A 24,638-nucleotide genomic window follows, 5' to 3' on the forward strand; every position below is an offset into this window, starting at 1 on the left:
AAATGAAGAGGCTCCTTATTTTAACAGCATGTCTTAAGTTCCGTGTGACTGCAGTGATCGCACGTCCCTGGTGGTTAACCTGATTACATCAAGTGTACAATAATTTGTATATTGGTCCAACACCTATTCTCCAGTTATAACGCATACTTGTATAGTATATAATTGCTCACAATCACTGTAGTACTAGGAAATGTAATAATTATGTGGGCATTGTATGGACTATGGGCAGTGTTATATGTGGACAGAATATAGCACTGTAGGCAAGCTGTATGGGGGGACAGTACAAGTGCACAGCATGGCATTATGCGGTCACTATATGGTTTTACGTGGACTTCTGGGCATTGTACAGTAGTATGCACTATATGTCATAACTAAGTACACCACAAAATCTTCAATATTGTACATTTTCTATGAATTTTGCCATCACTAATTGCTGAAAATCCACATGTAAGACAGGCAGGGGATTTGTCAGGGGTGAAAACTTTTTTCCTGTGTAAGTCCACCCTAATGCTGCATCAAGCACATTTCCACCTGACCCAGCTGATATAAATGGTTTATAAGGACATTGTGAGGCCACTTATTCACTGTACTACGAAAGCCATTATAGCCTTCATTATATGGTATACATCATGTAAGAGCTTGGCATTCACTACTTACTAAAAGGCTCGTATTGTGACTCCTTACAGAAACCCGTTTTTTTCTGTGCATCAGAACTGCATGGCGGAGTAAAATACTATCTTTATGCAGCCTTGAGAGCTTGGTAAATGACAGGGTATATTGATTTCTTTCCTTCCTTCCACCATAGATGGGTTGCAGAAAAAAAATCCTATATTTATTTTTCATTATCTCTGCCAATTAATTAGACGATTTGCAATTAGTTTTGTTTTTTTTCCATAGTGCAATCATATTTTTTTTCTTTACTTTTTTTCAGTAATTTTATTTTTTTTCCTTGAGTTGAAAGAAACCATTCAGCAAACATTTCTACAGATTTGATTTAGCTCTTCTGAAATCAGATTTCACGCCTGGATCCGGGGGGTGTGAAGTTGCCACATCCAGGATGTAGATTTCCCGCTAACGTGGATCTAATCGTAGATTTAGCAACAGACCCCTTACTGTAGCAGTGAGCGGCAGCAAATTGATATATCCAGATGGGAGATCCTAAAATGTTATCTTCCAAAATGAATAATTGATCTGTTGTGGGGATTTTTGGGATTTGCATATAGCGTACCTTGTCTTTTCCCAGAAGAATAAGCATGTCACGCTACTTATGTGCAAGCTGTGCTTTCATCAACGCTCGTAGCAGCAAGGAAGATTTGTATCAGAAGAAGAGATTGTGGATTTTCTACATTTCGAGAACAGTCGTCGCTTTCTCCTTAAAGTCACTGTTGTGTGATGAGAGATTTTCTAGTAAGGCAGCTGACTTGCCAAACCCTAATGTATCCCTCGCCGATATATTGATAAAAACTAATTAGCCTCCTCTGCAAGAAAAGCTGTTCTTGTTAAACACTTTTCATTGACGTCTCGCTTAATACAGAAGACACGTCTTAAAATTTTATGCAAATTTATTATGCTTTTCAACTTCAGCGAAATAGTGTGGACGTCCATAAACAATTGAACCCTCACATATATTGTAAGTATTTACCATAATTACTACCTTTACAAGAAGCAGCAATAGTAAAGTAATATCATTGTTTAATATCGTACTTATTTCAGTAAATTAAAGCACCAAACTACACATATACAGTACAGACCAAAAGTTTGGACACACCTTCTCATTTAAAGATTTTTCTGTATTTTCATGACTATGAAAATTGTACATTCACACTGAAGGCATCAAAACTATGAATTAACACATGTGGAATTATATACTTAACAAAAAAGTGTGAAACAACTGAAAATATGTCTTATATTCTAGGTTCTTCAAAGTAGCCACCTTTTGCTTTGATGACTGCTTTGCACACTCTTGATGAGCTTCAAGAGGTAGTCACCGGAAATGGTCTTCCAACAATCTTGAAGGAGTTCACAGAGATGCTTAGCACTTGTTGGCCCATTTGCCTTCACTCTGCGGTCCAACTCACCCCAAACCATCTCGAATGGGTTCAGGTCTGGTGACTGTGGAGGCCAGGTCATCTGGCGTAGCACCCCATCACTCTCCTGCTTGGTCAAATAGCCCTTACACAGCCTAGAGGTGTGTTTGGGGTCATTGTCCTGTTGAAAAATAAATGATGGTCCAACTAAACGCAAACCGGATGGAATAGCATGCCGCTGCAAGATGCTGTGGTAGCCATGCTGGTTCAGTATGCCTTCAATTTTGAATAAATCCCCAACAGTGTCACCAGCAAAGCACCCCCACACCATCACACCTCCTCCTCCATGCTTCACGGTGGGAACCAGGCATGTAGAGTCCATCCGTTCACCTTTTCTGCGTCGCACAAAGACACAGTGGTTGGAACCAAAGATCTCAAATTTGGACTCATCAGACCAAAGCACAAATTTCCACTGGTCTAATGTCCATTCCTTGTGTTCTTTAGCCCAAACAAGTCTCTTCTGCTTGTTGCCTGTCCTTAGCAGTGGTTTCCTAGCAGTTATTTTACCATGAAGGCCTGCTGCACAAAGTCTCCTCTTAACAGTTGTTGAAGAGATGTGTCTGCTGCTAGAACTCTGTGTGGCATTGACCTGGTCTCTAATCTGAGCTGCTGTTAACCTGCGATTTCTGAGGCTGGTGACTCGGATAAACTTATCCTCAGAAGCAGAGGTGACTCTTGGTCTTCCTTTCCTGGGGCGGTCCTCATGTGAGTCAGTTTCTTTGTAGCGCTTGATGGTTTTTGCAACTGCACTTGGGGACACTTTCAAAGTTTTCCCAATTTTTCGCACTGACTGACCTTCATTTCTTAAAGTAATGATGGCCACTCGTTTTTCTTTACTTAGAATTTCTATTATGGCAAGAAAAAAGTAGCTAACAGTCTATTCAGTAGGACTATCAGCTGTGTATCTATCAGACTTCTGCACAACACAACTGATGGTCCCAACCCCATTTATAAGGCAAGAAATCCCACTTATTAAACCTGACAGGGCACACCTGTGAAGTGAAAACTATTTGCGGTGACTACCTCTTGAAGCTCATCAACAGAATGCCAAGAGTGTGCAAAGCAGTCATCAAAGCAAAAGGTGTCTACTTTGAAGAACCTAGAATATAAGACATATTTTCAGTTGTTTCACACTTTTTTGTTAAGTATATAATTCCACATGTGTTAATTCATAGTTTTGATGCCTTCAGTGTGAATGTACAATTTTCATAGTCATGAAAATACAGAAAAATCTTTAAATGAGAAGGTGTGTCCAAACTTTTGGTCTGTACTGTATACAAACGACATACTATGAAGAAATAGATCATTTAGACCAGATGAGGCTGGTGTGCTTACTTTGGGAATCCATGTCAAAATGGATGTAATCTTGAAAATAAAATGAATATTTTGTGAGTGCGGGAGCTCATGAGTCCAAGTGTATTCAGCCTCCGCTCACCAAACCTGACTGGCATCTGCAGCTTGTACTGAGCAGTGTGAGTTAGCAACAGGGAGGAGGGACACTGAGGAGCTGTCAATCAGACTAGGGGGAAGGAGGTTAGGTGAAATGAAAAACTATGTGGCTCTTATTCACATTATCTTTTTCTTATAATAAATTTGTGGCAAAAAGAAAGAAGAAATCTGGAAGGGGTCAATATTAAACCACTATGAAAATTAACTGGACATATGATTAAGTTACTTACTTCATTGGTCTATAGACTTAACCGATACTGATGGAAAAAAAAATTCTATATAAAAAAAAACATGTTTTCCTTTAGGTCTAAAATTCAACACTTTCACATTATATTGGGACGTTAAATTGAGAATTTGATTTCTTGTTAGATGTTACATATGCATGTTGAGAAAAGATTTAAGCGTCAACTCCATCAAGTTCAAACTTTATCCACCAATTCCTCATTCTCTATCTCTATGTTGCTCAAGATAAGACAAGGTCAAGATAAGGAACAGAGGAACGAAAAAACAGCGTCCAATCCAGGGTGATGATTTCAATTCTTGTGTTTATTCCTCCATCAACAACATACAACGTTTCGACCACATATTGGTCTTTATCAAGTACGTTGTTAATGGCGGAATAAACACAAGAATTGAATTCATCACCCTGGATTGGACGCTGTTTTTTTGTTCCTCTGTTGCTGATATTCTCCAAGCAGGTTCCTTGGTATACTGAATGGGCTTCCTCTGTAAACTGGTGCTGTCAGACACCTTTTTTTCTAAGGTCAAGACAAGGAACAGCAAAACTCTTGTCCACTTTGGCTAGTAATGCAACTCCGCTAAATTCCAAAAATTGAGGCAAGCTCACCTTTAATTTGGATTATAGAAGTAAGATGTTGAGTACACAGGATTATAAAAACTCCATGGTGTCTGCTGCAGACCATTGGAAACTGTGGATAAAGAACGAATCGCTGGCTCTTAAACACAAAAAAATGTTTACAAAATTATTCCCAAAATGTTAAGATATCTACAGTAATATCCATCAGTTTGGGTATAACTTTTTAATTTAAAGGATGGCCGGAAATATCTGAGCTTTGCTTCTTCCAGCAGTCTCATAGGCAACGAGTGGAGTGGATGGTGAGCATACGCACATCCACTCCATTACACAAGGCTGTAACAGATTTAGAACACTAAATGCTAAATAAAAGTTCATATATTCACATGAATAAGGCTGAGCTATAAAACCAGAGTGATGCTGTTATTTTGGTTGATTGTACGTTATTTATTTATTTTTTTTTAATCAGACCATTTTTTCTTTCACTCGTACATCTGCCTTGTGTAATGAAATATCTTGCACCATAATGTAAAAATTCTGGAGTCTCTTCTCTTATCCCTCTGCGTTGGTCACATTCCTTTGTTACTCTTCTTAGAAATGAACAAATTAATTGAAAACTTGATGTTACCAAGGGGTATGTGTCCCTGCATGGTCTGACATCTGTCCAGGCAGTGCTGCTAGTGTAAGAGTCCACAGAAAGACTGGCGGCGCTAACTGACCGCCGATCGGTAAACATTTAACGGCTATTGGATGTTTAATAGCCAGTTTGCACAGGCAGAACGCAGTAAACGATGTGCACTAAGCAATCTATAATACATCTGTAATAAATCGCTCAGTCGCATTATTCTCAGCAGCGCAGGTACTGTTTACACAGGACGATGCACCGCCAAGAATGATGATCTTTCGCTTGTTCATTGGGTGATTGGCAGCCTGTTTACCATGAAAGATTATTGTAAAACGAGCATTTTTAAAGGGAATCTGTCACCACTTTGGAGTTATTAGACCTCTACTATGGGCCATACAGGGTATAGAAAAGTAAATCTATACATACCTGTATGGCCCATAGTAGAGGTTTAATTGCCGAGAAAAGTATTTTTATTAACACCTTTTTTCACAGGCTTGGCATCCGGGGAACGTCAAGAAATCCCTGCCTATATGCTTATTATTCCCCCAAAACCCCACCTATATGCTTAATTATCCTATTCCCCCTCCCCTGTGATGTGCAGGGGAGGGGGGGATATGATAGCTAAGCATATAGGCGGGGTTTCGGGGGAATAATAAGCATATAGGCGGGGGGGGGGGGGGGCGGATTTGCACCACTCCAGTACTGAAATAACAAAATTGCTGGAGTGGTGCTTTAAAAAACGGAAAATCTAAAGTCACCCTTTTAGATGCATGGGGCTCTCATGCGACAGAGCAAATCAGGTCTTTTATGTTGCAAGTGTCTTTCTTTTTTTTTCAACAAAAAACATTCATGAATTATTAATGATAGTCTATCAGCAATTTAGCTTGTGAATAAATAAAGATTTTGGTATGTACATAGTGTAATTAAATATCTTCGATATTAATGTCTCGGCATGATGTTCTGATAGAATATTTCTAATCTGAGATGTTAGTGTACACTTGTGTTTCCATTCTAATATGTTCCCAGCATCTACAAAATTATCCCAATATTCCCTTATGTCATGCTTTATTTGTACCATGGTCATTTTTATCCGCATTTTATTCTCCAGAATGGGACACTTTATATATCAGTTTTTTGCTGAGGACAGAACATTTGTACTCCTCACCTCTATTTGCTTTGCAGGTGTTCCCAGTGAAATCCATGGGTTAATAATAGACACGGCACTGAGATTAGAGCCTGAATAGGAAGCGTTCATTTATTCTCTCCTTGTTCTTGTCTGCGGTGACTCAGAGCTTCTGATTTCTCGGTTTAATTTTAACCTCAGTCTGCGATTGTGCTGTTTTTGGTGACAGACAATTCTGCAGGTGCTGGCGACGTAGTAAGGTGTTTTTTGATGGGGAGGAGGACAAATGGCTGAGCAATGAACTCATCGGAAGTAGAGTTATAATGGAAATTTTTTACAATCCATGGAACCATAGCAGATATTGAGTAGAATATTAAGGAGCGGATCGCGGTCTCCATGACTTCCACCTCCCTTTGCAGTCTGCAGAGTAGAAAAGACGCCAGTCAAGGAAGCAGAGCGTTGGTTCAGGATAAAGAACATTTTCACACCTCAATATACTGTTGTTTAGGGAGCGCCGAAAAAACCTCCAATGTCATTTATCTACAAAAAGTGATACAGAGTTGTGAAATTTACCTTAGTGCCTCGGTTCATCTCTGCCTGACCACAGTTGATCCATAACCCATATTCTATTCTCTCCTTGTATCATTGGGAATTTCTCCCTTTGTGCAATGTAGATAACATCATAATTGGAGCCCAGTGAATGGGCTCTTGTGACCATAAGTTGCGTTGTTGGACTCAGAAATATGCACATTTTATTACTTGCATCTTCCAGACACTACAGTGGTTTTCTTGTGATTAGCAATGGGCAATAATTTTTCATTAGTAGTGTTACATATTTTTTAAGGTTTATTAAACCGATAAAGAAAGACTACACGTGCTACAATAGTTTAGAAACATATAGCTTTATTATTAACATTGTGGTGAAGTCTCTCGCTCTGCTGCACTTGGAGGTAGATATAGGAGACTGTCTCTTTAAATAACATGGTTTATTATACAATTCAGCACAAACCATGGCAAAGTGGAAAAACACAAACATAGCCTTTCTGGCATAACAGGAAAAACAAAAGGGAAAAAAATAAAGGCACAAGCAGTCGTTACTTCGGCCGAGGACGGCCACTCAGGGTTAGCAAGCCGCACACGGTCCAGTTTAGCAGCAACAGAGACTCCTCTCTCTCATGAGCTGGCTTCCACACACTGAACACACCTGAGAGTCAAGGCTGGGTATTTAAAGCCTAGACCACTCCCCGGATTGGAGATATGGTGGATGACGTCCCGCCCTGCACTTCGTCATCCACTAAAAACATTCCCTTGTAAACGTGGTCCGTTAACCCTCTCTGCACCTACTGTGCAGGAGAAACTTCCATGTATTCACATCACTGAGGCTAACAGCCTCAGTGAAACATATCTCCCTTCCGACACACTGCCAGTGACTTTGTCACAACATATAGAAACATATATGTGTGTGGAGACCGTTTCATATAAATATTTACCAATAAATTAGTGATTATGTTTGCATTAATACTATGAATCAAAGTATATCTAAATAGAATCGCTCTAAATTACAGCAATTGATATAGTGTTAAAGGAACAGATGAAAAATAGTAAAATAGGGAAAGGATAGATCCCTTAAAAATGGCAAACGTTCCTAATATTAATATCTGTAAAGTGCTGTGGAATTAATGGCGCTATATAAGTGAGTAAAATAATAATAATAATAATAATAATAAATAGTAACATACAGATTATTTTCTACTATAAAGCAATGCCACCAGTAACAGGTAAATAGGGAAAACGTGCTTAGAGCATGAATTAGTAATTTAAAAAAAAATCATTAAATTATTATTATTAATAATAATAATAATAATAATAATAAATATAACACTATATATAGATATCCAATTAGGTGCAAAATGCTAAAGGAGAGCTGCATATACCGTAATATGCTGCATACTATGGCATAAAAGACTATGTCTCCCTCATGAGTATATAAAAGGTGAGCCAGTCCTGTTGCGACCACATAAGAGACCACACAGTGACAGAAGGTATGAAGCAGTAAACATAGTAAGACTGCACCAACTAAACCATATCACCTCAGATGTTTGCACCTGACGTGCGTTTCACCATTGCTTCATCAAGGGGCAGAAGAAACAACGGCTAAGGGGTTGTCCTGTTTCAACTTTTTAAATCCCATTGCATTCCAAAAGGCAGGCCAGACATCTTTGTAACTGCAATGTATTATCACTTTCCTTCCAATCTTGAGCTGTGCCCACTGATCATGTGGCCCTATTGATGTTTGCAGTTCACTTTGACAGGTCATAAGCACAGACATTTGTCTACTTTTTTCTTGAGTATGTGCAGACCAATCAACCAGTTAAGAACTTCACATCATGCTTGAGAAGGATCTGGAGAAAGACAGGACTATAGGAAGTGAACTGTGGATTAGGCTGCATTATGGAGAATGACAAAGCCTGCAAAACAAAGGGGATAGAGTGAGGGCAACACCAGTTGCAGCATGGATTCGAGCCACCAGAGAAACTAAGAAGCAGCAAGAGACTTAAGACACTTGCAAAGCAAAATGGGGGACCAAGGTAAATATGTTTTGCCTTAAACATAAATTGTTTTGAAATCTTCAAAGCAGCTCCTGTTCCAACATTTACCATGTCCTCAATATTCTGTGATCCTGATCCATTCTTCACACTCTGGAAATGGCTCACTCAATCAACAGCCATTTCTGGTACGTTGACAGGAACATAAAGCACCTACCAGGTTCCCTTCAGCACCAGAAGCATCACTTGTAAAGCATACATACTGTAATAATCCAATACATTTTGAGGAACAGAAATGGAGCAAATTTATGGGTTATTTATTTCCTATTGCCTTGGATTATGCCTGATAAAAAGGCCTTGATGCACATCAGAAAGAGTCTCACATGTCATTAGCTGCAGAAAATCTTGGTTTGGTAGTGTCAGAGCGCAGGAGCGATAAATTATTTTCTGGGGTCACTTTGAATCCTTTACTAATGTTCTGACAGCTATATCGTACAACTGTTGTAGATTTTTTATGGATTTAAGCTCGTTCCTCCATTGTGTCTCTGTTGTCTGATTTGCAACACACACTTAGCCATATTTTCACCTTCCATTTACAATGTCCCTACTGAGTGTTGATTGATGGATTTGCACAGACATGCCATCAAGAACTGAAGTTTTCCTTATATAACTGAGGCACAAAGGCTTCTGGTGCTCTGTACTTTGTGATTGTACTAGTGCAACTGTTTTGCAGTGTTTGATTACCTTGCTTACAAGTCTACTTTTCCTTATGGCATATCAGAAAGGGACATTGCACATCAGTATGTAGCGGTCAGTATAAATACATGGTGAACTGGATATCAGTCACTAAGATGTTATGTAGTTTGTGCATCTTGCTAGGATGCTTCATTTTCATCAGTCCTCTATGATCAGAGGAAAGTTTATGGCGACTGTTTTCATAAGTGAATAAGTCAGAACATATTTTGTATTGTGTGTGATGACCAGTATACCAGTACTCATTTCTCAACCTTGAAATGTTTATATTTGGTGGCTACCTATATATAGTAAAGCCCCATCACACATAAAACTGGTGGTCAGTACCTGGGCCATCACTGATGAGCAGTTCCCAGTGGAGAACAGTTTGTACGGCAGAGTGGTTTTCCATATCCAGAGTCACTCGGTATGTCTCTCTTTCTCCTGTAAAGTGTAAAAAGTGTAAGCTGTTGTGGTCAGCGGGCTCCTCTCTCTCTTCTGTAGAGTGTAAGCTCTTATGGTCAGCAGGGTCCTCTCTCTTCTGTAGAGTGTAAGCTCTTATGATCAGCAGGGTCCTCTCTCTCCTGCAGAATATAAGCTCTTATGGTCAGCAGGGTCTTCTCTCTTCTGTAGAGTGTAAGCTCTTATGGTCAGCAGGGTCCTCTCTCTTCTGTAGAGTGTAAGCTCTTATGGCCAGTGGCGTCCTCTCTCTCTCCTGCAGAGTGTAAGCTCTTATGGTCAGCAGGGTCCTCTCTCTTCTGTAGAGTGTAAGCTCTTATGATCAGCACTGTCCTCTCTCCTGTAGAGTGTAAGCTGTTATGGTCAGCGGGGTCCTCTCTCACTCCTGTAGAGTGTAAACTCTTATGATCAGTAGGGTCCTCTCTCTTCTGTAGAGTGTAAGCTTTTATGATCAGTGCTAGTGACGCGCCCCCTGGGCCTGTGCTGTGCAGGGGATACCTGGAGCCGGGCCTTCTGTAAGATGCTGGGGGTTGTAGTCTCCGTGTGGCGGCGACCCGGTCTGTGCCCAGGGTGGTCAATTCAGTGGCAGTCTTAATGTTGTAACAAGTGTCCGACTACGCCACCCGTGGATTGCGGTCAGTGGGGACCGCCGCTGCGCTGCAGACCGCTGAGGCTGATGTAGTTTGCGCAGCCGAGTATGGAATAACTCCCCACGGGAGAAGTATTGCCTCAGGGCAGCTAGTGTGGAAGATGGTGGGAGTGATGGTGTGAGCGTCCCAGTACTAATGGTGCTGGTGCGGCGATGAAACACAGAGACGTGGGGCTGCAGTTTCCAATGCTTTACTCACAGTTGTTATTCGTGTCAATCCTGCAGGCGATGACTGCCCAAGCCGTGCTGCGTCCACCAGGCAAGGGGCTCGACCAACTCCCAGGCAATTCCAGAGCGTGACACAGGGCTCCCTTCCTTTCCTTTCTCTGGCCGTCCCCACCAGTGACCCACCTTTGTCCAGCTTCCTCGGGCCTTCTGTTGGCAAACCTATCTCCGGTTTCCCTGACCCTATGCGGTATGCTTTCCTGGTGGATGTAGTGGGGGGTCGCACCAAGATGTGGTAACAACCTCCGGTCTTTGGCAGAGGAATCTGTTGCCTCCACCAATTTGGGTTCCGGTACCCTGCTCTGCCAACCTTCACCCTGTATCTCCTGGGCATATGGGGTTCCTTCTGTCCTCGTGTCTCTGGGCCTTTCTCTGTGTTCCTTGCTTCCTTTCTCCTCTGTTCCAGTTCCTTTCTTACTTTCCTTTCCGTTCCTTCTCCTCTCTCTTTCTGCTGTTTCTGGCCTCCACTCCAGGCCTGCGTCGTGGAGCTGGGCCCAGACTGAGCCACAGCTCCCTATCAGCCCTCTCTGGCTGAACTCCTGACTGAACTGAACTGGACTGAACACTGTTCTAACATGGTGCCCACCTTATATACCTCCCTCTATGTGTGAGCCCAGGTGACTAGCAACCAATGGGCTCCTACCTATGCCCAGAGACCCACCCCTATCTGCTCCTACACCACTGGGTGTACTTTCCCCTCCCCACTCCAGACAGGGACAGATGCTGTCGTGCCTGCACTCCTGTCTCGTGGGAGCACCGTTGACCTGTCCCTCGGAAATGGGGTGTGTGTGGTGCATGAAGCTAAACTAGTCCTGGTCCACACTCCATCCTTACCCGGGAGTGGAATATCACACCTCTGGTTTGAGGTGCAATACCCCTGTAGCAGCCGAGCCCTCGGGGTGCTACACTATCCTCTCTCTCTCCTGTAGAGTGTAAGCTCTTATGCTCAGCAGGGTCCTCTCTCTCCTCCAGAGTTTAAGCTCTTATGGTTAGCAGGGTCCTCTCTCTCTCCTGTACAGTGTAAGCTCTTATGGTCAACATGGTCTTTCCTCTCTTCTTTAGAGTGTAAGTTCATATGGTCAGAGACAAAGTGGTCCTCCCTCTCCTGTAGAGAGTAAACTCTTATGATCAGTGGTGTCCTCTATCTCTCCCCTGTAGTATATAAGCTCTTATGGTCAGCCGGGTCTTCTCTCATTTCCCAAATTTTATTTTGCGAACAATTACAAACTTTCCAGTATTGAGATTTATTAGCCGCCAATCAAATTTCTTGGGAAAATTTGACGAAGCCAGTGAATTCGACTTTCAGAAGATCAACTCTTCTCTATATGCCACTTTACATCATTTCATGAAAGATTCTGATTATCACTTAATTTCACGTAATTTGTTGGATTTGCAATAAAAATCTATCGACTCTTTTTTAATTACACAAGATGGTATAAAACTTTCCAATAGAAGCAAGTTGACCTAATATTGATAATGTGTAACTGCATTTCCTAAGCACTCATATATCACTAATTATATTGATTAAGCTGTAGTGTTGTATATTGGCTCAGCACGGATGATTTACATTAATAGAGTTAACTGGGTGATTGTCCATAAAGATTTCTACACAAGAGGTCAGACTTATAGATTACATGCCCTCATCATCAAAAAAATCTGTCTTTGTGCACATTTATCGGGACAATTAACACAAAAACGTATGGATTCCTGTGTTCTGTAATGTTAGCAACTCTCATATGAAAACCCAGCTTGAAGTTGGTGATCACATCTCACCCCGTGGATATTACTTGGTCAACAGAGGTGCATTGTTGGTAATTTTGTAGTAATAGATGAGGTGCATAAACTGAATGCATCAACAGTTAAAGGGAATCTGTCAGTAGGATCAACCTTCCTAAGCCATGTATATGGGCATGTAAATCATAGGAAGCTGAATAAAATGATACCTTGATATGTATGACCTGATTTCTTATGCCAGAGATATTCATGTTTTACTTAATATGTAAATGAGCTTTTAAGATCTACGGGCGAGACATAGATCTCCCTGAGATTCTGCCTTTAGAGCTTATTTTAAATGAAAGGGAGTGTAACCAGTATGAGACATGTAATGACTGACAGTCTGCACTCCAAATCTACATGTCTCACACTGGTAACGCCCCCTTTCATGTAAAATAAGCTCTGGAGGCAGATTCTCACGGAGATCTGTGTCCGGCCCATAGATCTAAAGAGCTCATTTGCATATTAAGAAAAGTGTGGATTTCTCAGGAATAAGACATTGGATCGCAGATATCAAGGTATCATTTTATTCGGCTTCCTATGACCTGCGTGCCCATATAGACGGCTTAGGAGGGTCGATCCTACTGACAGATTCCCTTTAAGTTTTTTGTGTTTAGCAGTTTTTCCTGCTGTTATTTTATTCCCTTGATTTAGAATACAGCTGTCTGTTTGAAAAAGTCCAGATGACCTAGTGTCCCTGTCTAATGCGTTTATAGTTTGTGATGAAAATATTAATATGGTACGTACAAGACAAGATGATATATTCCATATCACTTATATTGAATATCTCCTCTGCCATAGCTTGACCAATTCACATTATCCTGACCTTGACAAATGCCTTTCAGGCTTTGTAAGCAGCTCAAGCAACTGCAAAAACATGTGCCTGTGGGAAGATAGGGGTAGTTTGGAGGTCTTTGATAAGGTGTTTAAAATGGTAAGCGCCAGGCCTTAATTTCTTTATTTTGGATATGTGGTCTCATTTGTCATCACCAGTGTAGACTTGAACATTGCATGGTTACATTTTATAATATTCCCAGTTAGGCTACGAGCGAGCATACTCGTTACTCGACATTTACGAGCATGCTCAGGTGCTCGCCGAGTATTTGTGGCATGCTCGATTGTTATGTTTGAGTCACGCCATGCACATGATTTGCGACTGTTTGACAGCTTTAATACATGTGAGGAATGCCTGTTTGTTAGGCATTATTTTTAAAGGGAATCTGTTAGTAGGTTTTGCTATGTAATCTGATAGGAGCATGATGTAGGGGCAGAGACCCAGATTCCAGCGATGTATCACTTAGTTTACTGGGTGTAGCAGTTATGATAGTCACAGTTTTCTCTGCTGCAGCTGTAGCAGAGCTCAGTTGTTGAGCTGTGCATAATCCCGTCCACACCACAGCTTTCTGTGTACATTGTATAGTGACAGCTGCTAATCCGTGCTGGGGCAGTGGTTAGACTTAAGGCCCCGTCACACTTAGCGACGCTGCAACGATCCCGACAACGATACGACCTGTCAGTGATCGTTGCTGCGTCGCTATGTGGTCGCTGGTGAGCTGTCAAACAGGCAGGCTCACCAACGATCAGGGAAGCAGCGAAATCGTGGAAAGAATCTTTCCACGATGTCCTGCTCCTGGTTACGGCAGGAGCAGGCTGGTAACTATGGTAAACATCGGGTTACTAGGGGCACACGCGCACCTAGTAACCCATTGTTTATCATGGTTACCACTCTGCTACAGTGAGCGGGAGGTTACCGCTCACTTTAGCAGGCTCGTAACCATGATAAACAACGGGTTGCTAGGTGCGCGTGTGCCCCTAGTAACCCGATGTTTATCATGGTTACCAGCCTGATCGCTGCTCCCGCTGGTCAGACACAGCGATGTGTGCTGACCAGCGGGAGAGCAATGACCAAAAAATGGTCCAGGACATTCTGCAGCGATCAGCGACCTCACAGCAGGGGCCTGATCGTTGCAAAGTGTCACACATAGCGACATCGCTGGTGAGGTCGCTGTTGCGTCACCAAAACCGTGACACAGCAGCGATTTCGCTAGCGATCTCGCTATGTGAGACGGGGGCTTAAGATGCACGAGGACAGTTGTCTTGTAGTGATAATCTAATGTTGATATAACACTGATTAGAATTGAAACAGCAAAACACAATTCAATAAGTGACACATCCCTGTAATCAGGGTCTCTGCCCCTACACTATGCTGCTCTCTAATTACATAGCAAAAACTTGCTGACACATTCCCTTTAATACAGGCACACAGATGGCGTGCCAAATCTCTTTTTAGATTCACTCCATATTTGCAAAATAATTGGCAACCTTTTTTGCCATTATTGAAAAGTGGCAATTAAAGTTTGTGGACCTGTATGGGAAGGGATGTGGCTGGCATATTTCCAACAAGTTTATTACAAATTTACCATCCATAAAAACAGACCTTAGCACAATCTTTTGCACACTTTTTTCAATGTTTCCTGAGAAGGATATGATGTGCCAAATATATTAAAAAGGATTTGGCACATTTTATTCCAGCTCACTTCAGTTTACGACTGGCATATGAAATAAATCGCTACCAGTCATATCCGTACACAGAAGCTTTTTTTTGCCCCTTAATTATTTTAATTTAAAATTTATCATATTTTATGTAATTTAGTAGAGTAAACAAATATTTATTGTGGGACTGCTTCGTTATGACATTTCGGCCCCATTCACGCATATGTGTCTCATGATCCGAGTACTCTTGGACAAAAACCGCAAATGATTGCAGAAATCTCACAAAGCTGAGTTTACCAATCAATGATTGCTTTATTGTGTACATACAATGGATGTCAGGACTATACGTACACAGTCAATACTTTTCCTTGACTTTATGGATGAGGACTGTAGCAAAAAATGAACATTTTTGGTAATTAGCTTATGTAGATAAATATTCTAAGAGTTCTCTTATTGTTTCAGCCACAGGAATCCTATAAGATACGCACCAAATAGCTGGAAGATGATTAATCACAAGCAGAGTAGTTTGCTGCACAGTATTGTTATAGGTTTAATACGTTCTTTTCAGGTTAATAGAATTGTAGTCAGGGGTGGATTAAGAGCAGCAAGGGCCCCGGGCAGTTTAGAGGGCGCGCCCCCCCCCACACACATCGGATGTATCACGTGACATGTCACATGATCCCCTGTGATAGATCACGTGGCCATCTATACACAGCCGGAGGCTGCACGTAGCGATCTATACACTGCAGGAGGCCGCACATAGCGATCTATACACAGCAGGAGGCAGCACGTAGCCATCTATACACAGCAGGAGGCCGCACGTAGCGATCTATATACAGCAGGAGGCCGCACATAGCAATCTATACACAGCAGGAGGCCGCACATAGCCATCTATACACAGCAGGAGGCCGCACTTAGCTATCTATACACAGCAGGAGGCCGCACGTAGCGATCTATACACATAAGGAGGTCGCACATAGCCATCTATACACAAAAGGAGGCCGCACGTAGCCATCTATACACAGCAGGAGGCCGCACATAGCAATCTATACACAGCAGGAGGCCGCACGTAGCCATCTATACACAAAAGGAGGCCGCACTTAACCATCTATACATAGCAGGGGGCCGCACTGCGCCATCTATACACAGCGGGAGGCCGCACATAGCCATCTATACACAGCAGGAGGCTGCACAGCGGCATCTGTACACAGCAGGGGGGCGCACGTAGCCATGTATACACAGCAGGGGGCAGCACATAGCCATCTATACACAGCAGGAAGCCGCACAGCGCCATCTGTACACAGCGGGAGGCCTCACAGCGCCATCTATACACAGCGGGAGGCCGCACGTAGCCATCTATATACCGCAGGAGGCCGCACGTAGCCATCTATACACAGCGGGAGGCCACACGTAGCCATCTATACACATCAGGAGGCCGCATGTAGCAATCTATAAACAGCAGGAGGCCGCACGGCGCCATCTATACACAGCAGGAGGCCGCATGGTGCCATCTATACACAGCGGGAGGCCGCACGGTGCCATCTATACACAGCAGGAGGCCGCACTTAGCCATCTATACACAGCGGGAGGCCGCACACACAAACTCAAACGCACACACACAAACATATACAGACAGATACAAACAACATATATATACAAGCATAAACACATTTGAAACACAAAAATACATATAAACAGACATTACACAATGATATCTGCCTGCACACACACACTCACACACACACTCACTCACCATCCCCCAGCTCAGCTCCAGTCGTCCAGCTCCTCTCCGGTGCAACAGTGCAGGTCGCACACTGCGTGACGTCATGCTAGCAGACACGGCTGCGCACAGGGCCGTGTCTCCTAGCTGTGACGCGGACGGGCCAGCACTGCACTTGTTAACTTCCCTGTGTGCTGGCCCGGCCACGTCACAGCTAGGAGACATGGCCCTGTGTGCAGCCGTGTCTCCTAGCTGTGACGCAGCCGGGCCAGCACACAGGGAAGTTAACAGGTGCAGTGCTGGCCTGACTGGAAAAGAAGCAGTGGCCCCGCACAGCTGCTGGGGGAGCGGTCCGGGGGCCCCCCACCTCTGCCTGACGGTATGTGCCGCATTGGCGCCGGTGCCGCACACATTATAATGAGGGCAATCTGGCCATGGGCCCCCTGGAGACCCGGGCTCTGGGCGGTAGCCCAGATTGCCCTCATTATAATCCGTCTATGATTGTAGTGTACATCTTACGGTCAGCATTTTGTATCATACTTAGTCAATAGTGTACAGCATTCATTATAGTACAACAGCAGCCAGAATAGGATATATACATGGCAGCGCAGAAGTAACCCACTTGTTTCTCCATTAACTGCACTTTCATCCCCTTGTAGGTCTGCAGCAGCCTAAGTGTTATCAGTGGTTGTGTTCACACAACTTAACCAGGTGAGCACCATTATACAATTCTCTTAACATTGTTACCCAGATCAGACCCTATTTTGCACTTTGTGTCTTTCCAGTCCTTCTTTTATTTGGATTTGTGATAGAATGGCTCTTTCTAAAGAGATAGCAGCGTGGTCCTGTGATAGTTTGTGACATTTCTTCCCTCCTAAATATTCCACGATCACCTGTGTGTGGTGTTTTTGAAAAGTGGAAACATTTAGGAACCACTGAAGCACCCCCCAAATTGGGGAATACTTAAAAGGAATCTGTTGGTTGCATCAACCCTCCTAAGCCTTCTGTATGGGCATGTGGGTCATTGGAAGCTGAATAAAATGATACATTGATATCTGTGATTCGATGCCTTATACCTGAGAAATCCATGTTTTTCTTATATGTAAATGAGCTGTTAAGATCTATAGGACGGACACTGATCTGCATGAGAATCTGCCTCCAGAGATTATTTTATATAAAAGGGAACATTACCAGTGTAAGACATGTAACTAACATAGAACAGGAGAAATTAACTTTGTCTTATTACAAATATGTTAGCAGCTGCAGCTCTCACAGCTCTGCTGTATTGTAGCTCTGTCTGCCTGTGAGCTGGAACCTGAGAGGAACCTGCAGTTGTGTCAGGTGTAATCACACACAGCTCTGCAGTGAGATCAGAAGAGCAGCGAGCGGCCATTACACATGGAGGCTGCATTTCCCTGGTAACTGGGGCTAATATATCAGTTCCAGTTATAGGGAAATAAGATGAAAATAAAAATATTTCAATATATAAAGGCCACCTCCATCTCCCAAAAGTCTTTATGACACTATGGGGGACAAAATGTGTAAAATAAATGAAAAAGAAATAAAAAATAGCAAGTAAAAATTAATTCATTAATCAATGAATTAATTAAATAAAATGCCATTGTCAATCCAAATTGCTGTTGATACTCCCGACCTTGAAAAAAAGGAAACAAAAAAACATCCAATATATAATTAATATTTGTTACAGAATGGGAAACACATTTTGAAATGTATTTTAGAAATTGTTTTTGGTTATTAATTTTTTTTTTTTTTTTTTTAAATGGGAAAAACAGAAATGTACACTGTTCAAAAAAATAAAGGGAACACTCAAATAACACATCCTAGATCTGAATGAATGAAATATTCTCATTGAATACTTTGTTCTGTACAAAGTTGAATGTGCTGACAACAAAATCACACAAAAATCATCAATAGAAATCAAATGTATTAACCAATGGAGGCCTGGATTTGGAGTCACCCCCAAAATTAATAGTGGAAAAACACACTACAGGCTGATCCAACTTTGATGTAATGTCCTTAAAAGAAGTCAAAATGAGGTGCAGTATTGTGTGTGGCCTCCACGTGCCTTTATGACCTCCCTACAACGCCTGGGCATGCTCCTGATGTGGTTGCGGATGGTCTCCTGTGGGATGTCCTTCCAGACCTGGACTAAAGCATCCGCCAACTCCTGGACAGTCTGTGGTGCAACGTGACGTTGGTGGATGGAGCGAAACATGATGTCCCAGATGTGCTCAATCGGATTCAGGTCTGGGGAACGGGCGGGCCAGTCCATAGCTTCAATGCCTTCATCTTGCAGGAACTGCTGACACACTCTGGCCACATGAGGTCTGGCATTGTCCTGCATTAGGAGGAACCCAGGGCCAACTGCACCAGCATATGGTCTCACAAGGGGTCTGAGGATCTCATCTCGGTACCTAATGGCAGTCAGGCTACCTCTGGCGAGCACATGGAGGGCTGTGCGGCTCTCCAAAGAAATGCCACCCCACACCATTACTGACCCACTGTTAAACCGGTCTTGCTGAAGGATGTTGCAGGCAGCAGATCGCTCTCCACGACGTCTCCAGACACTGTCGCGTCTGTCACATGTGCTCAGTGTGAACCTGCTTTCATCTGTGACGAGCACAGGGCGCCAGTGGCGAGTTTGCCAATCCTGGTGTTCTGTGGCAAATGCCAAGCATCCTGCACGGTGTTGGGCTGTGAGCACAACCTCCATCTGGGGACGTCGGGCCCTCATACCACCCTCATGGAGTCAGTTTCTAACCTTTTGTGCAGACACATGCACATGCACATTTGTGGCCTGCTGGAGGTCATTTTGCAGGGATCTGGCAGTTCTCCTCCTGTTCCTCCTTGCACAAAGGCGGAGGTAGCGGTCCTGCTGCTGGGTTGTTGCCCTCCTATGGCCCCCTCCACGTCTCCTGGCGTACTGGCCTGTCTCCTGGTAGCGACTCCAGCCTCTGGACACTATGCTGACAGACACAGAAAACCTTCTTGCTACAGCTCACATTGATGTGCCATCCTGGATGAGCTGCACTACCTGAGCAACTTCTGTGGGTTGTAGAGCCCGTCTCATGCTACCACGAGTGTGAAAGCACAACCAACATTCAAAAGTGACCAAAATATCAGCCAGAAAGCATTGGTACTGAGATGTGGTCTGTGGTCCCCACCTGCAGAACCACTCCTTTATTGAGGGTGTCTTGATAATTACCAATAATTTCCATCTATTCCATTTGCACAACAGCATGTGAAATTGATTGTCAATCAGTGTTGCTTTCTAAGTGGACAGTTTGATTTCACAGAAGTTTGATTTACTTATATATATTCTGTTGTTTAAGTGTTCCCTTTATTTTTTTGAGCAGTGTATTTCCTTTCCACTGATATCGCACAATATAAATTAAAAACAAGCAAACAAGAAAAAAAGAGAATATGTGAACGAAAAACTTTACAGTTCTTTTAATCGCATGTATGCAAAAGACTAAAAATGTGCATGATCAGGAAAGGGGGTAAATGATTTGGTCTTGAACTGCTTAACCCCTTAATGACCAGAGCATTTTTCGTTTTTGCGTTTTCATTACTCCCCTTCTTCCCAGAGCCATAGCCTTTTTATTTTTTGGTCAATATGGCCATGTGAAGGCTTATTTTTTGCGGGACAAGTTGTACTTTTAAACAGCATCACTGGTTTTACCATATCGTGTACTGGGAAACAGGAAAAAAATTCCAAGTGCGGTGAAATTGCAAAAAAAATGCAATTCCACGGTTGTTGTTTTTTTTTTTACCACCTTCACTGAATGCTAAAACTGACCTGCCATTATTCTCCAGGTCATTACGAGTTTGTAGACACCAAACATGTATAGGTTCTTTTTTATTTATGTGGTGAAAAAAAAATCCAAAGTTTGCTAAAAAAAAAAAAAAAAAAATTGCCCCATTTTCCGAAATCTGTAGCGCCTCCATTTTTCGGGATCTGGGGCTGGGTAATGGCTTATTTTTTGCGCGTCAAGCTGTTTGTATTGATACCATTTTGGGGTAGATCCTATGGTTTGATCGCCCGTTATTGCATTTTATTGCAATGTTGCGACCACCAAAAAAATTCTGGCGTTTAGATTTTTTTTCTCGTTACGCCGTTTACCGATCGGATTAATTCTTTTTTTATATTGATAGAGTGGGCGATACTGAATGCTGCGATACCAAATATGTGTATTTGGGGCTTTTTTTTATTATTTTATTTTGAATGGGGCAAAAGGGGGGTGATTTAAACGTTTATATTTTTTTTACTTTTTAATATTTTTAAAAGCATTTTTTTTTTACTTTCTGCTTGCTTCAATAGTCTGCATAGGAGACTAGAAGCAGCAACTGTTACAGCAGATCGCCTGTATGCAGCAGAAATGCTCATGTGCTATGAGCGCTGACCACTAGGTGGTGCTCATAGCAATTGAGATATGACAACCACAAGGGTCTGCTGCAGACCCCGGGTTGTCATGCCAACCCATCGGTGACCCGCAATCATGTGACGGGGTCACCGATGTGTGGGGCTTCCACACACGATCGCGATTCCACCCTCGGCTGTTGCGGGCACATGTCAGCTGTAAGAATCAGCAGCCATGTGCCCAGTTCAGTGTGGTCTCAGCGCCGGAGCCCACGCTGAACCGGGGGTTACGACGTGGTGTGTACCATTACGTACCACATCCGAAAGGAGACGTGGAGCGCGCTTTGCTTCATCCCGGCCCCGTCTGCCTGTAGAAGTGAGTGTGACCCCCCGTTGCCTGCGCAATAGAAACCTGCAGCGCAGAGCACAGGCAGACGGGGCCGGGATGAAGCAAAGTGCCCTCTATGTGAGCGGCACTTTGCGCATGCCCGGGAAAAGAAGGAGCACAGTGCACGTCACAGGGCCCGGTGACGTGCAGGGGAGGGGGATAATATGATAATTAAGCATATAGGCGGGGATTTGGGGGAATACTAAACAGATAGGCGTGGATTTCTTAGCGTCCCCCGGACGCTAAGCCTGTGAACAGCGGAGTTTATAAAAACTGATTTCTCTGCAATCAGACCTCTACTATGGCCATACAGGTAAGTATAGATTTACTTTTCTATACCCTGTATGCCCATTGTAGAGGTCTGATAACTCCAAAGTGGTGACAGATTCCCTTTAAACAGTGTAATGCACATTTACAGCCCAGTCAAAAAGATTTGTCAGCCTTGTGTACCGAAAGGAAAGATACATAACATCTACTTGTTAAGTCTTGTTAATATTATCAATTTGACTTACTATGATGTAGATATGGTATAAACATTGATCATTGTATAAATATATCATTAATTGTCTTTCTTAAATTGTCCTTGGTTATAATAACATGGTGAAAATGTGTTCCTGGCACTTTGTTATTTTCCTTGTTGTGGTCACTATGTGAAGCTTGTACAATGCTGCAAAAGTTTAACCTAGAGTTTTTGACCTCCAGTTCTTGGCTCTTAGGGTATGTTCACACGTGGTGTTTTTGCAACGTTTTTGATGCATTTTTACTTTTTAAACATTGAAAGAATGGATATGCTGAAGTGTCCAGCTGGTCAAAAGCGTAAGAAAAAAAAACAAGCATGTGCATGAGATTTTTAAAATCTTGTTCACTTTGCTGGTACTGTAAAATGTAGTGTTTATGCCACAGAAAAAAAAAATGCCGCATGTGAACAAGTTCTAACTTCTTAGTTAAACAATGAGCGAAGAAGTAAGTGTTTTACTAGATCTTCTAAGTTAGTATATGGATGCAATATGCCCTAAACGTGTCTCTTGTTCCTATTGCAGGAGGGCGATTCCCTTGGGGCCATGGAGAAAGTTTGCAGACAGCTGACTTACCACCTCAGCCCTCACTCACAGTGGAAACGTCAAGGTATCGTGAAGCGGAAGCCGCAGGCCTGGTGAGTCACCTTTCCAGAAACAGCGAATGTTGACAGCTCATGGGCCTGAAGTTGATATGGGGGATCTGCAAGTGTTTTTATTGAACACATTGCTTGTTTGCTTTTGACTCTTGTAGTCCTCCCTACTTGTTTTGTATGCACATGACTTGTTATGAAAGCCCTGGGCTTTTACGTGACCCAGATATTTAATGCAACCTATATCAGCACTTCCTTGTAGGCTCTTCGCAACCTTTTACAATGTGCTGGATCATCTCCTGCCTGCATGTCATCACAACCTCTTTCCCTATAATAACCTTTATCCCTGAGGTTTTTCTGCCTTTCTCCTCTTCTCATTATTCAGTGTCATTGTTAATGAGGCGATAACTCTTCTGATGAATTTAGTTCTTTACTTTCAGCATTAGACCTGTATAATCTGCTTGGAGGTTACACATAAAAGTATCTAAATAGGTTGTAGAACATTTCACTTTTAATTGTACTTCCAAAGTATTTTAATAGAAAAGTAATTACATTGTATATTTCACTCAAAGGCGTATTTTGATGTGGCATGAAGCTATGATTTTACTCCTCACCTAGCCCCAAAGATGTTATAAGTCACTATAGATTATGATAACCCAATGTACAGAAACAAAAAATACTATACACTAATAAAAATCAAATGCAAGCTTGGAATAAGTCCTGAAAAAAACAAAAGTATTGTTTCATTGACCACCTAGCCACCGGTGGTATCATCTCAGCAGACATTGTGATGACCCATTGCATAAGAATATATTCTGCACTGGTAAAAGGTGTATATAGGTTAAGCTCACGCTTGCCAACTCTCCCGGATTGTCCAAGTGGCTCTCAGATAAAGAAGAGACATACAGGACACTCATAAGAGTTGTGAAATGTCCCAGGTGCCATAGGAACCTACCAAACTTCCCGCGAAGTGGTGCTCCCTGAGGGAATCCCACCATCCACATACACAATCAGGGGGTGTGACCAAGTAGGAAAACAGCATGACCCTTAAAAGTGGTTTGTTTATGAAAAAGAAAAATTGCTGATTGCCACTGCATTTTATACACCATTTTTTTATATATATGATTTTCTTAATGTTATAATATATACAATAAGTGGTACATCATATTTTTATTGTCTTTTTGAACATTCAAAAATAAAACCCCTGAGGTATAGGGTAGAGGAAGTGGAGGCGGGGGGGAAGGGTCTTATTTAAAACTTAAATATATGATACTCATTGTAAAGTTGTCAAGTTGGGTAAAGTTTAAATTCCTTGATCTTTGTGAAAAAACTATGACTGGTTCCATTATCCAACCACCACTTATACTATATGCCACTGCATATTATGACTAAATGTATAGTAGAATGCTGAATACACTAAAAGGTATATATGGATGTAAACTTATATAGCAGGTCCGCGCTAAAGAGCGGTGACTGGGCTCATCACCTAACTGCCCCGACACAAGTCAACATAAATGATAAAGATTATAAGACTATAAAACTTTGGACACATCTGTTCTTGCAATAGTTTTCCTTGTTCTTACTGGAATATAGTCATTCTAGATTCAGACTGAAAGCAGCAAAACCACAAAGGAACACATATGGAAAGAAGGAGTAAATGAACAGGAGTGTAACAGATCAGAATATGTCAGCAGGAATATCCATGTTAAACTAAAGGTATGGGCAGTATGGCGCTGTCATGCTGATTTAATACATACCTTTAGTTTAAAAATCTGCTGCCTGGTTTTCGTTAAATCTTAATTCTAAATTTCGGTTTTCTCTGTACTTCGTATTTGGGGCGGGACAGTAGGTAGGGTCTTCGGCTCAGAGGGCTCTGCTACGACCCCTCTGCTGTCTCTGTTGCATTAATTTGAATTTCGGGTTGGCACCATCTTAGCTGTGGGCGGCGCTCTCGCTGGTGGCGGTCTTCATGAAAATGACAACGAGCATGGACAGATCGACCTCCTGCGGTCTTCAGGAAAATGGCGCCTTAGGTTGCCCATTCGCAGAATGAGATCTCGGCTAAA

General features: G+C 42.4%; 1 protein-coding gene across 1 annotated transcript in view; it reads left to right on the top strand.

The window, feature by feature from the left end:
• Window positions 1–24,638, top strand: part of LRRC75A (leucine rich repeat containing 75A) — a 521,438-nt gene that overhangs the window by 329,672 nt on the left and 167,128 nt on the right. The window contains exon 3 of the mRNA XM_073667844.1: window positions 22,505–22,617. Coding sequence (XP_073523945.1) covers window positions 22,505–22,617 — 113 coding nt within the window. The remainder of the gene's footprint in view (window positions 1–22,504; window positions 22,618–24,638) is intronic.

Source organism: Phyllobates terribilis, unplaced genomic scaffold (genome assembly GCF_046119375.1).
Source record: "Phyllobates terribilis strain yellow unplaced genomic scaffold, ASM4611937v1 Scaffold_2__4_contigs__length_985480577, whole genome shotgun sequence".
Classification (NCBI taxonomy): Eukaryota; Metazoa; Chordata; class Amphibia; order Anura; family Dendrobatidae; genus Phyllobates; species Phyllobates terribilis.